Source organism: Psammomys obesus, unplaced genomic scaffold (genome assembly GCF_907164565.1).
Source record: "Psammomys obesus unplaced genomic scaffold, mPsaObe1.curated_primary_1811, whole genome shotgun sequence".
NCBI lineage: Eukaryota > Metazoa > Chordata > Mammalia > Rodentia > Muridae > Psammomys > Psammomys obesus.
The window spans coordinates 3,565,842-3,578,817 of NW_026586173.1; the positions used below are offsets into that span (position 1 = coordinate 3,565,842).

At 38.2% G+C, this 12,976-nt stretch overlaps 1 protein-coding gene across 3 annotated transcripts in view; it reads right to left on the bottom strand.

The window, feature by feature from the left end:
- Arhgap32 (Rho GTPase activating protein 32) overlaps positions 1-12,976 on the bottom strand; it is a 158,386-nt gene that overhangs the window by 57,114 nt on the left and 88,296 nt on the right. For all 3 annotated transcript variants that reach the window (XM_055601441.1, XM_055601440.1, XM_055601443.1), the window contains one exon: positions 7,963-8,044. In XM_055601441.1, the coding sequence (XP_055457416.1) occupies positions 7,963-8,044 (82 nt within the window). The remainder of the gene's footprint in view (positions 1-7,962; positions 8,045-12,976) is intronic.

The window sequence follows — 12,976 nt, forward strand, 5'->3', positions numbered from 1 at the left end:
TCTTTCTTTCTTTCTTTCTTTCTTTCTTTCTTTCTTTCTTTCTTTCTTCTATAAAAATCTCAAGGTATACAAATAAATGGGATATTGAACAACATATTCTTTTTTTATGCATTAGTCTTTAATATTTTTTATTTTGATCCTGCTTCTAACTGTTCTTTAAAAGCAAGTAAATAGACTTTTATTTTATTTTATTAATTACACTTTATTCACTTTGTATCCCCCCATAAGCCCCTCCCTCCTCCTCTCCCAGTCCCACCCTCCCTCCCTCTTCTTCACTGATAGGGGAGGTCCTCCTCTCCTTTCTGATCTTACTCTATCAGATCACATCAGGAGTGGCTGCATTGTCATCTTCTGTGGCCTGGTAAGGCTGCTCCCCCCTCAGGGAGAGGTGATCAAAGAGCAGGCCAATCAGATTATGTCAGAGGCAGTCCCTCTTCCCATTACTATGTAACCCACTTGGACACTAAACTGCCATGGGCTACATCTGTGCAGGGGTTCTAGGTTATCTTCATGCATGGTACTTGGTTGGAGTATGAGTCTCTGGGCAGACCCCTGTGTTCAAATTTTCTGGTTCTGTTGCTCTCCTTGTGGAGTTCCTGTCCTCTCCAGATCTTACTATTTCCCACTTCTTACATAAGATTCCCTGCACTTTGCCCAATAGTTGGCCGTAAGTCTCAGTGTCTGCTTTGATAGTCTGCAGGGCAGAGCCTTTCAGAGGCCCTCTGTGGCAGGTTCCTAGGATGTTTCCTGTTTTCTTCTTCTCCTGATGTCCATACTCTTTGCCTTTCAGGATCGGGATTGAACATTTTACTCAGGGTCCTCTCTCTTGGTTAGTTTCTTTAGATGTACAGATTTTAGTAGGTTTATCATATGTTATATGTCTATATGAGTATATACCATGTGTGTCTTTCTGCTTCTGGGACAGCTCACTCAGGATGATCCTTTCTAGGTCCCACCATTTACCTGCAAATTTCATGATTTCCTTATTTTTCATTGCATAGTAATATTCCATTGTGTAGATGTATCACAATTTCTGCATCCATTCTTCAGTTGAGGGGCATCTGGGCTGTTTCCAGCTTCTGGCTGTTACAAATAAAGCTGCTACAAACATTGTGTACTTGAGCCTCTTTTGGATAAATGCCTAGGAGTGGTCTGGCTGGATCTTGAGGAAGTGCTATTCCTAGTTGTCTGAGAAAGCGCCAGATTGATTTCCAGAGTGGTTGTACAAGTTTACATTCCCACCAGCAGTGGAGGAGGGTTTCCCTTTCTCCACAACCTCTCCAGGAACAACATATTCTTAAATGACCAGATGGACACTAAAGAAGTCAGGAAGGCTGGGGGGGGGGGAGGGGTAGCACATGCCTTTAATCCCAGAACTCAGAAGGCAGAGGCAGGTGGATCTCTGCTGAGTTCAAGGCCAACCTGGCCTACAAAATGAATTTAGGACAGCCAGGGATATTGCACAGAGAAACCCTGTCTTGAGAAACAAAAACAAACAAAAAGAAGTCAGGGAGGATACAAAAATATTGCTAAATGAAAATGAACTTCGGAGATGCAGCCAAACAGTTTGAAAAATGAAGGTTTACAGCTATGAATGTTTAGAGTATAAACCCATAGAGCTTAAATAAATAATTTAATGGTGTACTTAAAAGTCATAGAAAAATCAAGACCAAGCCAAAACCAAATCCAGCAAAAGGACAGAAATAACAAACACCAGGGGGAAATTAATGAAATAAAGACTAAGAGAACAACATAAAGAAGAAATGAACCAAAAAGTTGTCTCTTTGGGGGAAAAAAAGGATTAATAAAGACTTAGACAATTTAGCCAAGAAAGAATTAGGCTAGAACATCCAAAATAACAACAATAACAACAACAAAGAGGTACAATAAGTTCCAAAGAAATTCAGATCATTAGAAAGTAATTTGAAAACATACTCTTAAATAACTGGAAAATACAAATGAAAAATACTTTAAGATATATATAACCCACCAAAATTAATAGATTAAAAACAACTTAAAAAGATCCAAATTAAGTGCACTGGGGTGGGGCCATGGGAGGAGAAGGGGGGTTGGGACTGAAAGGGACTGTAATTAATAAAAAAAATACATTTTTAAAAAAACAAAAAAGATCCATTTTAATGATATTGAAGCAGCAATAAGACTCCCCTCCTCTCAAAAAACCCAATCTCAGGACTGAAAAAAAATTCATCATTGACTTCTAACACACTTCCAAAAAAGTCGTTTTTAAAATTAATTTATTAATTATAATTTATTCAGTTTGTATCCCACCTGTAGTCTCCTCCCCTGCCCCCTCCTAATCCCACCCTTCCTCTCTCTTCTCCTCCCATACCCCTTCCCCAGCCCACTGATAGAGGAGGTCCTCCTCCCATTCCACCTGACCATAGCCTATCAGATATCATCAGGACTGTTTGCATTGTCTTCCTCTATGGCCTGGTAAGGCAGCTGCCCCCTCACGGGGAGGTGATCAAAGAGCAAGCCAGAGTTCATGTCAGAGACAGCCCCTATTCTTCAGATTAGGGTGTCTACTTGGACACTGGGCTGCCATGGGCTACATCTGAGCAGGGGTTCTAGGTTATCTCCATGAATGGTCCTTGGTTGGAATATAGTCTCAGAAAGGACCCCTATGCCCCAATTTTTTGGTTCTATTGCTCTCCTTGTGGAGCTCCTGTCCCCTCCAGGTCTTTCATCTTCCCTTTCTTTCATAAGATTCCCTGCACTCTGCCCAACGTTTGGCTGAGTCTCAGCATCTGCTTTAATATCCTGCTGGGTAGAGTCTTTCCAGAGGCCCTCTGTGGTAGGCTACTATCCTATTCCCTGTTTTTCTCCTTCTTCCTATGTCTGTCCCGTTTACCTTTCTGAGTGAGGGTTGATCATCTTACCCAGGGTCCTCCTTCTTGCTTAACTTCTTTAGGTGTACAAAAAAATCTTAATCCTCACCCTTCTCAAACTGTTCCATGAATACAAAGAGAAGGAGCACCCCCAAACCCTTTTGTGAATCTAAGTGTTACCCAAATATTAAAACCAGATAAAAACACAACTTAAAAAAAGAAATATCACAGACTGATTTCCAAAATGAATATACACACAAAAACTCTCAGTAAACACTTGCAAAACAAATACAAGAGTACATGAAGATCACATATCATGACCATGTTACATTTGCTTCAGGATGAAAGAATAGTATTCTCCAGAATCTCAAGGGCAGGCTGTTTGACCCCCCTCCCCCCCCGGGGAGGAGCAGTCTGTTAGGCCACAGAGGAGGACTTTGCAGCCAGCCCTGAAGATACCTGATAAAACAGGGTCAGATGAAAGGGGAGGAGGTCCTCCCCTATCAGTAGACTTGGAAAGGGGCAGGGAGGAGACCAGGGAGGGAGTGTGGGGTTGGGGAGGGAATGAGGGAGCGGGATACAGCTGGGACACAGAGTTAACAAAATGTAACTAAAAAGAAAAAAATAATAAAAAAATAATAAAAAAAATAAAATAAAATAAATTTATGATTTAAAAAAAAAAAAGAAAGAATAGTATTCTCGCTTGCCTCTGTTATAAAACACCATGGCCAAAGGCAACCTGGGGAGGACAGCATTTATTTCAACTTATAACTCCTGGGGTCACAGTCCATCACTGAGAAAAGCCAAGGCAGGAATACAAGACAGGAACCTCAAGGTAGGAATTAAAGCAGAGATAATAAAGGAATACTCAATGGCCTGCTCTCTATGACTCACTAAGCTTCCTTTTTTATACAACCAAGGACTACCTACCGATAGTGGACTAAGTCCTCCCACATCAATACTAATCAAGGAAGTACCAGACAGCCTTGCACATAAGCCAATGTGATAGAAGGTATTCTATCAAGGTTCCTTCTTCCCTGATGACTGTAGCTATGTCATGCTGACAAAAAAAACTAACTAGCACAGATGGTTTAACAAACAAAAAGAAACATATAAACAGATTTAAGGACAGAACTCTGGTAATAATCTCATTAGATTAAAAAAAATGCCTTTGATAAAGTTTGAGAAATAATGAAAATTCTTGAAAAACTTGAAGAATAGAAGGAACATACTTCAATATAATAAAGGCTACATATGGCAAACCTACAGTCAATGTTATAGTACTGACAGCATGGCCTCTAAAAACAAAAGCAAGATAAGGGTATTCAATCACTTTACTCTTAACTCAGTACAGTGTTTAAAGTTTTAATTAGAACAGTAGAGCATGAAAAACATGTCAAAGGGACATAAACAGGAAAGAAAAAAATGTCAAAATTTTATTATTTGCACACAACCCGTACGAGACCCTATAGCATCCCCCCAGAATACTCTTAGATCTAATAAACACTTTTAACAAGGTGAAAAGATACATAATCAACACGCAAAAATCAACAGCTTTTCCATACAACAACAATGAACATGCTGAGAAAGAAATCGACGGTAAAAATGAATTCCCCACAGTTTTAAAAGTAAAATAATTACTTAATAAGATTAAGCAAGGAGGTGAATGACCTCCTTGATGAAAAATTTAAGAAACAAAAGAAATTTAAGAAGATAGAAAATGGAAAGAGTTTCCCTGATTTATTACAAGAATTAATGTTGTGATAATGGCTATATTACCAAAAGTTATCTATAGAGTCAACATAATCCCCATTAAAATTCTAGCGACATTTGTCATGGAACCTGGAAAAAAAAAAAAAAAAAAAAGGAATTCTCAAATGGATATGGAAGCACAAGAATCCTGAATAGCCAAAGTGATCCTAAGCAGAAAAGCAATGCTAATAGTATCACAAGGCCTGATCTGAAATTATACCATAGCACCCAAACAGTATGGTGTCTGAATAGTATGGTGAGCTGAATAGTTTTATGTCAATTTGACACAAGCTGAAGTCACCTAAGAGGAGGACACCTCAATTTAAAAAATGCCTCAGCCAGTGGTGGTGGCATGCACCTTGGTCTTTCTCTCTCTCCCCCCTCTCGCTGTCCCTTCCCCCTCTGTCTCTGTGCACCTCTCTCAAGAGAACACAGTAGAGTGGAATGTGTAGAAATAAGCCATGTAACTTTGCCTCTTAATTTTTTTCCAAAGGTGCCAGAAAAATGTATGAGATCCAAGAAATTAATTTGGGGAAGGTAGATATCTACATGTGGAAGAATGAAATCTGATTCCTACCTCTCATAATACACAAAAATCAGTTCAAAATTTATCAAAACTTAATATATGTTCTAAAACTTAATATAATACTTGAAATTTCTGAAACCGCTGGAGGGAAACATACAAAACCACTCCAAGATATAGTCGCATGAAAGGACTCTCTAAAAATGCCTCTAACATTAGCTGAAGATATAATTTCAATATGTGACAAACTGCAGGTGCATGAAACTAAAAAGTGTCTGCACAGCAAAGAAAGCAACTTGAAGAGTGAAGAGATGGTTCATAAACAGGTTAAAATCTTAGTTAACTGTATATCTCAGAAGAGGTTACTATCTAGACTCTGTAAAGACCTCCCCACAAATCATTTAATCAATAAATGGGAAAATTAGTTGAACAAACAGTTCTCTAAAGAGAAACACGACTGTCCAATAGACATATGAATCAGCTAGGTGACGCAAATATATATATATGCCTGTGAGCATATTTATGGTCATGTTTCAACAGAGAGTTAACAGGGGAAAACTTACTCTGAATATGGATGTTACTGTCTCATAGATTAGAGTCCCATATTGAATAAAAAGAGAAAAGAGGAAGAAACTAGCAGCATTCATCTCTATACTTCCTGACTGAGCTGAATAGTTTTATGTCAATTTGACACAAGCTGAAGTCACCTAAGAGGAGGGCACCTCAATTTAAAAATGCCTCAGCCAGTGGTGGTGGCATGCACCTTTAATTCTGCAGAAGCAGGTGAATCTCTTGAGTTTGAGGTCAGCCAGGTCTACATAACTAGTTCCAGGATAGCCAGGGCTACATAGAGAAACCCTGTCTCAGGAAAAATAAAACATAACAAGATGGGCGGTGGGCAAGCCGTTAGGTCATTTTCTTAATTAGTGATTGATGCGCAGGGAGATCCAGCTCATTGTGAATGGTGCCATCCATGGGTTGGAGTTCCTGGGTTCTATAAAAAAGCAGGCTGAGCAAGTACCCCTCCATGGCTTCTGCATCAGCTCCTGCATCCAGGTTCCTGCTTGACTTTCTTCAGTGATGACCAATCATGTAGAAGTGTAAGCCAAATCAACACTTTCCTCACCAAGCTGCTTTGGTCGTCACGTTTCATCATGGCAGCAATAACCCTAAGACAATAACTATGACATAATGTAACTGACTGTCTCACATTCCCATTGCCAAGCCTTCCCTATCATGATGAACTAACTGTGTTCCTTCAAATCACTAGTCAACACAGGACTGTCCTTCTGAAGTTGCTTTTATCAGGTATTTTATCACAGCAATGGGAAAAGTAATTAGCATACCACTCTTGGGCACAAATCCAAAGGAAGTTACATCAGCAAACCATAAACACTTGTTCATTTATGTTTCTGTTTTAGAATTCACAACAGCCAAAAATGGAACCAGACAAGATGTCCATTACAGATGAATTATTTTTTTAAAGTGTAGTACGTGCACGTATCGACTATGAAGCCAGGTGTAGCTTAGGTATCACACAATTATATACAGGAAAAAAACAAAAACAAAAACAAAAACAAAAAACAAGAGTCACTGTGTAAAGCAAAATAAGGCGGGCTCAGAAAGACAACTATCACATCCCTTCTTACTAGTCAAGTCCAGTTTTAAATATATACACTGTGAAATGGAGTAGGAAAGTGACTATGAGTTGTAGAGCAAAATGTTTAGAGATAGGAAGAAAGAAAGTGTAACAGGGAAGGAAAAGGACAAATGCACACATGCATTTCTTCATGTGAAATATAAAATAACGAAATAGTGTCTGTTCTCCCTCAGCAGAATTTAGATACCATGAAAGCAGACATCTATTTGAAGGGGAAACCAGTGAGAAGGGAGAGTAGGAAGAGGTAAGGGTAGTTGGGAGTCAATATGAGTTAAGTATAGTGGTGTATATCTTTGTGTTGCTATGAAACCAATTATTTTTACATGAATCAAAACATTTTTTTAAAAAACCTATATGCCAGAAAGATGAAAACCAGTACAAAACTTACATGCAATTGTTTATAGCAGCCAGAAATACAAACAACTTCACACGAATAGGCAAATGTTAAAGTTATAGCTTCGTTATAGCATGGAAAGCCTTAAAAACATTATACATAGAGAAGGAAGCCAGCTACAAAACATAAAATGTGTCTAGAATGGAAGAAAAGTACAAACAAACAGGGTATCGCAGAAGGGAGTTTCCAATGGCTGCTAATCAACACAGAAACATTTTCTTTTCGGAGTAATAACATCAATCCACATTGGCTTTACAACTGTGAGAACACTAAAGACCTTGAATTATATATTTTACTTTATAAATATAAAAAGGGTTGCTGTGTGTGTGTGTTATTTGAGAAGTTGTCTCATATAGCTCAGGATGGACTCAAATTCACAATATAATTGAATCTGGTCTAGAATTTCTGATTCGCCTGCCTCTACCTCCCACATCCTGGGATTATAGATGAAGGACACCACAGGTGGCTTCCCATGTTACTTCTCTAACCTTTACTCACCTTACCCATCACTACCTAGGCTCTGACTATGAATTATAAAAGTGAATAATAACAAAGCTTAACCCAACCCAGAGTCCATTAAAACTGCCTAAAAATGAAATGTTCACAGACCATTGTAAAAAGTCTCTACAAAAAGAAAAGCATTTAAAAATCAAAGCCATATTAGACATGTATTACATCAGTAAATGCAAAGAACAGCAAAGCAGGCAAAAACACTCTCAAAATATACTGTATGTATCTGCAACCAGCTGGCCACAATCACACAAATGGAAAAGGGTACACTCACCTGGTTTTGGCACCGAGTTGGTCACTGACTGAGGAACTTTCTGGTTAATTAACTCGACACAATGACCAGGGAAGAGTCCCACCTAAAGAAAAGCAACACAGAGAGGATTCCAAACCAGCAAATAGACCAGTGTATGAACTCTGCCAAATCAGTTCCAATACTGTATTCCACAGACCCTCCCAAATGATTCTAATATTCCAAGGCCCTGACTACCAGATGACAGTTACACAAAACAAATAATAAAACAATCTGTTGCTATGATTTTATGAAGCTGTGTGTGGTTTTCTGTCCAAATATCTAAGTCTACTTTGTTAGTTTCGGTTTTAAATGTTCTAAAAGTCCTTATACCAACCAAAATATCTAATCTGACTACAAGCTGAGCATCAAATAGGTAACATTACTACTAGCTAATGATTTACTTTGCTGAGATCTTAATGTTGTGGTACGGATATTGCTACAATCACATATATGTTGATTTTTAAAAAGACTGACACCAAGCCATAATTCGAATCGTTTTATGAATATTTTTTTCACTCTCCTACAGATTTTGTTTAAAAATAATATGGTACTGCAGAGGCTTTCAGAGGCCCTCTGTGGCAGGTTTCAAGGTTGTTTCCTGTTTTCTTCTGGCTTTCAGAGGCCCTCTGTAGCAGGTTCTGAGGTTGTTTCCTATTTTCTTTTTCTTCTGATGTCCATCCTCTTTGCCTTTCAGGATGGGGATTGACCATTTTAGTTAGGGTCCTCTCTTTTGCTTAGTTTGTTTAGATGTACAAATTTTAGTGGGTTTATTCTATGTTGTATGTTTATATGAGTGAGTACATTCTGTCAAAGCAGATGCTGAGCCTGATGGCCAACTGATGGGCAGAGTAAATGGAATTTTATGTAAGAAGTGGGAAATAGTAAGAGCTGGAGGGGATGGGAACTCCACAAGGAGAGCAACAGAACAAGATAATTTGAACACAGGGAACTTCCCAGAGACTCATACTCCAACCAAGGACTATTCGTGGAGATAACCTAGAACTCCTGCACAGATGTAGCCCATGGCAGTTCAGTGTCCAAGTGGGTTACATAGTAACGGGAAGAGGGACTGCCTCTGACATAATCTGATTGGCCTGCTCTTTGATCACCTCCCCCTGAGGGGGGAGCAGCCTTACCAGGCCACGGTAGAGGACAATGCAGCCAATTTTGATGAGAACTGATAGACTAAGATCAGAAAGGAAAGGAGAACCTCCCCTATCAGTGGACTTGGGGAGTGGCATGCATGCAGAAAGGGGAGGGAGGGTGGGATCGGGAGGGGAGGAGGGAGGGGCTTATGGGGGGATACAAAATGAATAAAGTGTAATTAATAAAAAATTAAAAAAAGAATAAAAAATAATATGGTAAAAATAAATTTTTGAAATATTGTCTCATTTAAAATTACAATACCCTCCACTGCTAAGGAATCAGCAGTGCAGGTAAGAGAAGAGGCAGAAAGAAAGAGAGAGGCTCTTCCACCCAGTGCAGCAGAATGGCTCTGCAGAGCCATTACATTAGCGCTGCCTGCACTACCTTACGTGGAACCCAACAAGGTGTATCTGAAAAATACTGAGTTACAGGCACTCAGAGGTATTGTGTGGCCAAGAGAATGAATACAGAGATAAATACACTGGAGAAAATGTATAAAGAAAATCTTTACCAATATTTATAGATGTTTCCTCAGATAGGGCTATAAATGGGATGCCATGCAGCAGATGTTAAAGGCAAAACATGAAAACTACGTCATGCTGCATCTCCCTTTGTTGACAGACTAGGAAAGAATAGGACTGTCTTCCAAGAGTATGACTCATAGAGTTCTGAGCTGTATAGCTTCCATCTGTGTGGGGTTATTTTCACAGACTTATTTGCTACATACTTATTTTAATTTTTGGATCAATATTCTATGGAACTTAAAATTATAAGACATAATCAGAGAGTGAGTGGAAAAGGAGTTGTTAATAGAGTATCAGTTTTTTTCTAAAAGTTTTAAATTTGTAATTCGTAAAGCCCTATCTTACAAAATGATGTATTAAATGTTTTATTAGTAAAATTCTTCTAATGTTTATTTTATTCAACTTTCTGTTTCTCCAAACAAGTAAAATTCTTCCAAAATTAGTTGGACTATGTAAGAATCAACTTTGAAAAATTCCCATTTTTCTTTCTTGTATTTATACTACAAGAAGATTCATAGCATACTGGCTAACACATTTTACCACTTGCTACATTAAGTAAACAACTTGGCTTCTCTGCAATTCAGTCCTCCTCTCCAAATACAATAATGATAATACTTCTCATAGGGCGTATATGAGAAGTTAACAGATTAGTCTAACTAGAATGCATGTAGTAATCACTTGTCAAATGCTGTTATTATCCTACTATGCTGGCTACTGAAGATTTCAGGGCTCTAGCTCCTACACCAGATGAACTGGACATTATACCATCTTTTCTCTGTGTGTACATAAGCTAAGGTACTCTTAAATGTCATTCCTCTCACAATAGCTTAATCCTGTTCAATTTATAAACACCTGAAATATGACATAATGACCAGATTGGGAAAGTAGCTTACCCACTTCCTAGGCTCTGGGCTCTGTGTAAACAGTTTAGTTTCCAACTTTTGAAATGAGGAATCACAGCAGGAATACTTGAACATAAAGTAAAAATACCTAGCCTAGTTCTTGAACTCAGGTGATATCTGAAACTCAGCAAATAACGAGTTTTCCTTCACCTCCCTACAAATAACTGCCCAAAGCTTGATGAGTTTCTTCAGAAGACTATGTCATCATATACACATTTATCTTTTAAGTTTGTCTCAATGTACAATTTAGGCATATGATCTACAATAGATCGACTGAATACCTAATTCTAATCCCTGTTCCCAGCACTCTTCCTTATATACTATTAGGCAAACCAAATATCCACTTTCTAGATTTGGCATTCCAGTGAAACTAAGGCATATGTGAAAGCAATGTCAGGCTACTCTCCTATGTGCTTTTAGGCATCTCAGTCATCACCTGACCACAGTGAAAGGCCTGGAGAGTCTTACAGGCCTTTGCTGTTGAGTCCACTATAGACAGCATCTACCATCTCTCTTATTGTCCTTTTCTTTAAGTATCCCTGATGGTTCAGGGATCTTTATTTAAAACAGACAGTTTTCTATATTTGTAAAGGGCAAACAGAGTCCATATTCCTATTATAAATGACCCATCACAAACAAATGAAACTGTATTCTGTTGAAAATATTATTCACTAATGTAACTAACCCAGAAAACTCACTTAATGAATGTTGATACTTATTGGACAAACAATTAGTACAGCACATATGAACAATTCTAAACCACTCAAAGTGTCAAGCAGTGTCTAGAACTCTGGCAAAAGGATCTACTTGCTCTGACATCTTGTTTCTTATCTTATTCTTTCCAATCAGTGCTGGGAAAAAGTGAATCATGCCTATCAACCACTTCGAGCCAAAATAAGATTCAGCTTTGGAAAGAAGATGGACACAGAGGCAATAAAGAAAGACATTAAAAGAAGGAAAAGAATTATTTTGAGGAAAAGCTAGAACAAGTAAAAAGGGGGCTTACAGAAAGTGTGAGAAACAGTACTTCAGTAGCTTTCCCATATGTCTCTACAATAAAGCAAGGAGTCAGAGAGGATATTTTACCTAGAGGTGTGCTGGTATCTAATAACAGGCCCCAATGAAGAAAATGGCCTTGCTTTATGGCATTTGCTAGTGTTTGTGGCATAAGTACCCCTATCACAGCTGGTTTTAAAGTGCCAGTGGGGCATAGGATTGAAAATGATGTAGAACAGCACTTGGTTATATAATATTTATATTATACAAAGCCATGAGAAGACTTGAACTTCAAGAGCACAAAATAGTAAGTATAATAGAACTGTTATAAAATATGGTATTTTAATTCAATCATTTAATGTAAACTCATGTACTATATTTTTTAGTAATGGTTACATTTAGCTACACTAACTCACAGCATTTTATGTGACTCTTAATCTATAGCTATCTACTTGGTTCTGTTCCTGTCCACACTGACAGAATCAGTTCCAGCAGGTTGGCAAGTATTAGCTCAGCCTCTGACTCTAAACGAATACAAAGAGCTGTGATGGGATGGACTGTAGCCTATCTTGAGAATATGTAACTTAGAGAGGCAAGTTTAGTTTTGACAATGAACAGCCTAAAAATATTTGGTGCAACTTAAAAAAAACATTAGGAAGGAAAGCAGTGAGATGGAAATAATCTGAAGCTTTGGTACAAGTAGAAATAGAAAAGAATCCCTGTTTGACAAGGAGACCTTATCCTAAACACTGTCTCTTTGAAGCAGCAACCAAGAAATATCTTTTTATTAATGATTTATTTATTTAATTTATGTATATGAGCACTCTGTTTTCAATGCACACCAGAAGAGGAAATCAGACTACATTACAGATAATTGTGACTCACCATGTGGTTGCTGGGAATTGAACTCAGGACCTCTAGAAGAGCAGTCGATGCTCTTAACCACTGAGCCATCTTCCCAGCCCCCTAAAAAGGAATTTCAACATGACAGCAGCATGCTATCACTGATGTTCAGAAATCTTCTAAGTTTAATTTATGACTAGGGAAACGATGGCCATCAGAAGAACAAAGCCTTTAAGCTAAGCAAGGTTCTGCTGCCATTCAGTAAAACCATAGTTCTTCTTTGGGAATTATTTGGCCTCGGAAAACTAAATCTCCAGTGTTTGAAGACCAAAACTTTCTGACCTCCTCTACAGTCTAAAATTTGAGGGATTCTAACAAATTTATGCCTATATCCTCCCCCCCTTAGGGTAACTATGTCTCTTTCAACTCTCCTTCTGTATCCAGACACCATGTTGACCATTTGAACACTTAAACTAATGCCCTTACTTTTCTTCCATATTAATCTTGGGCCAAACCAAGCCCAGCAATAATCCAAAGTAGACTAATACTTTTTTGTGAAGAAAATCAAAGAGCTGAGGATATTCA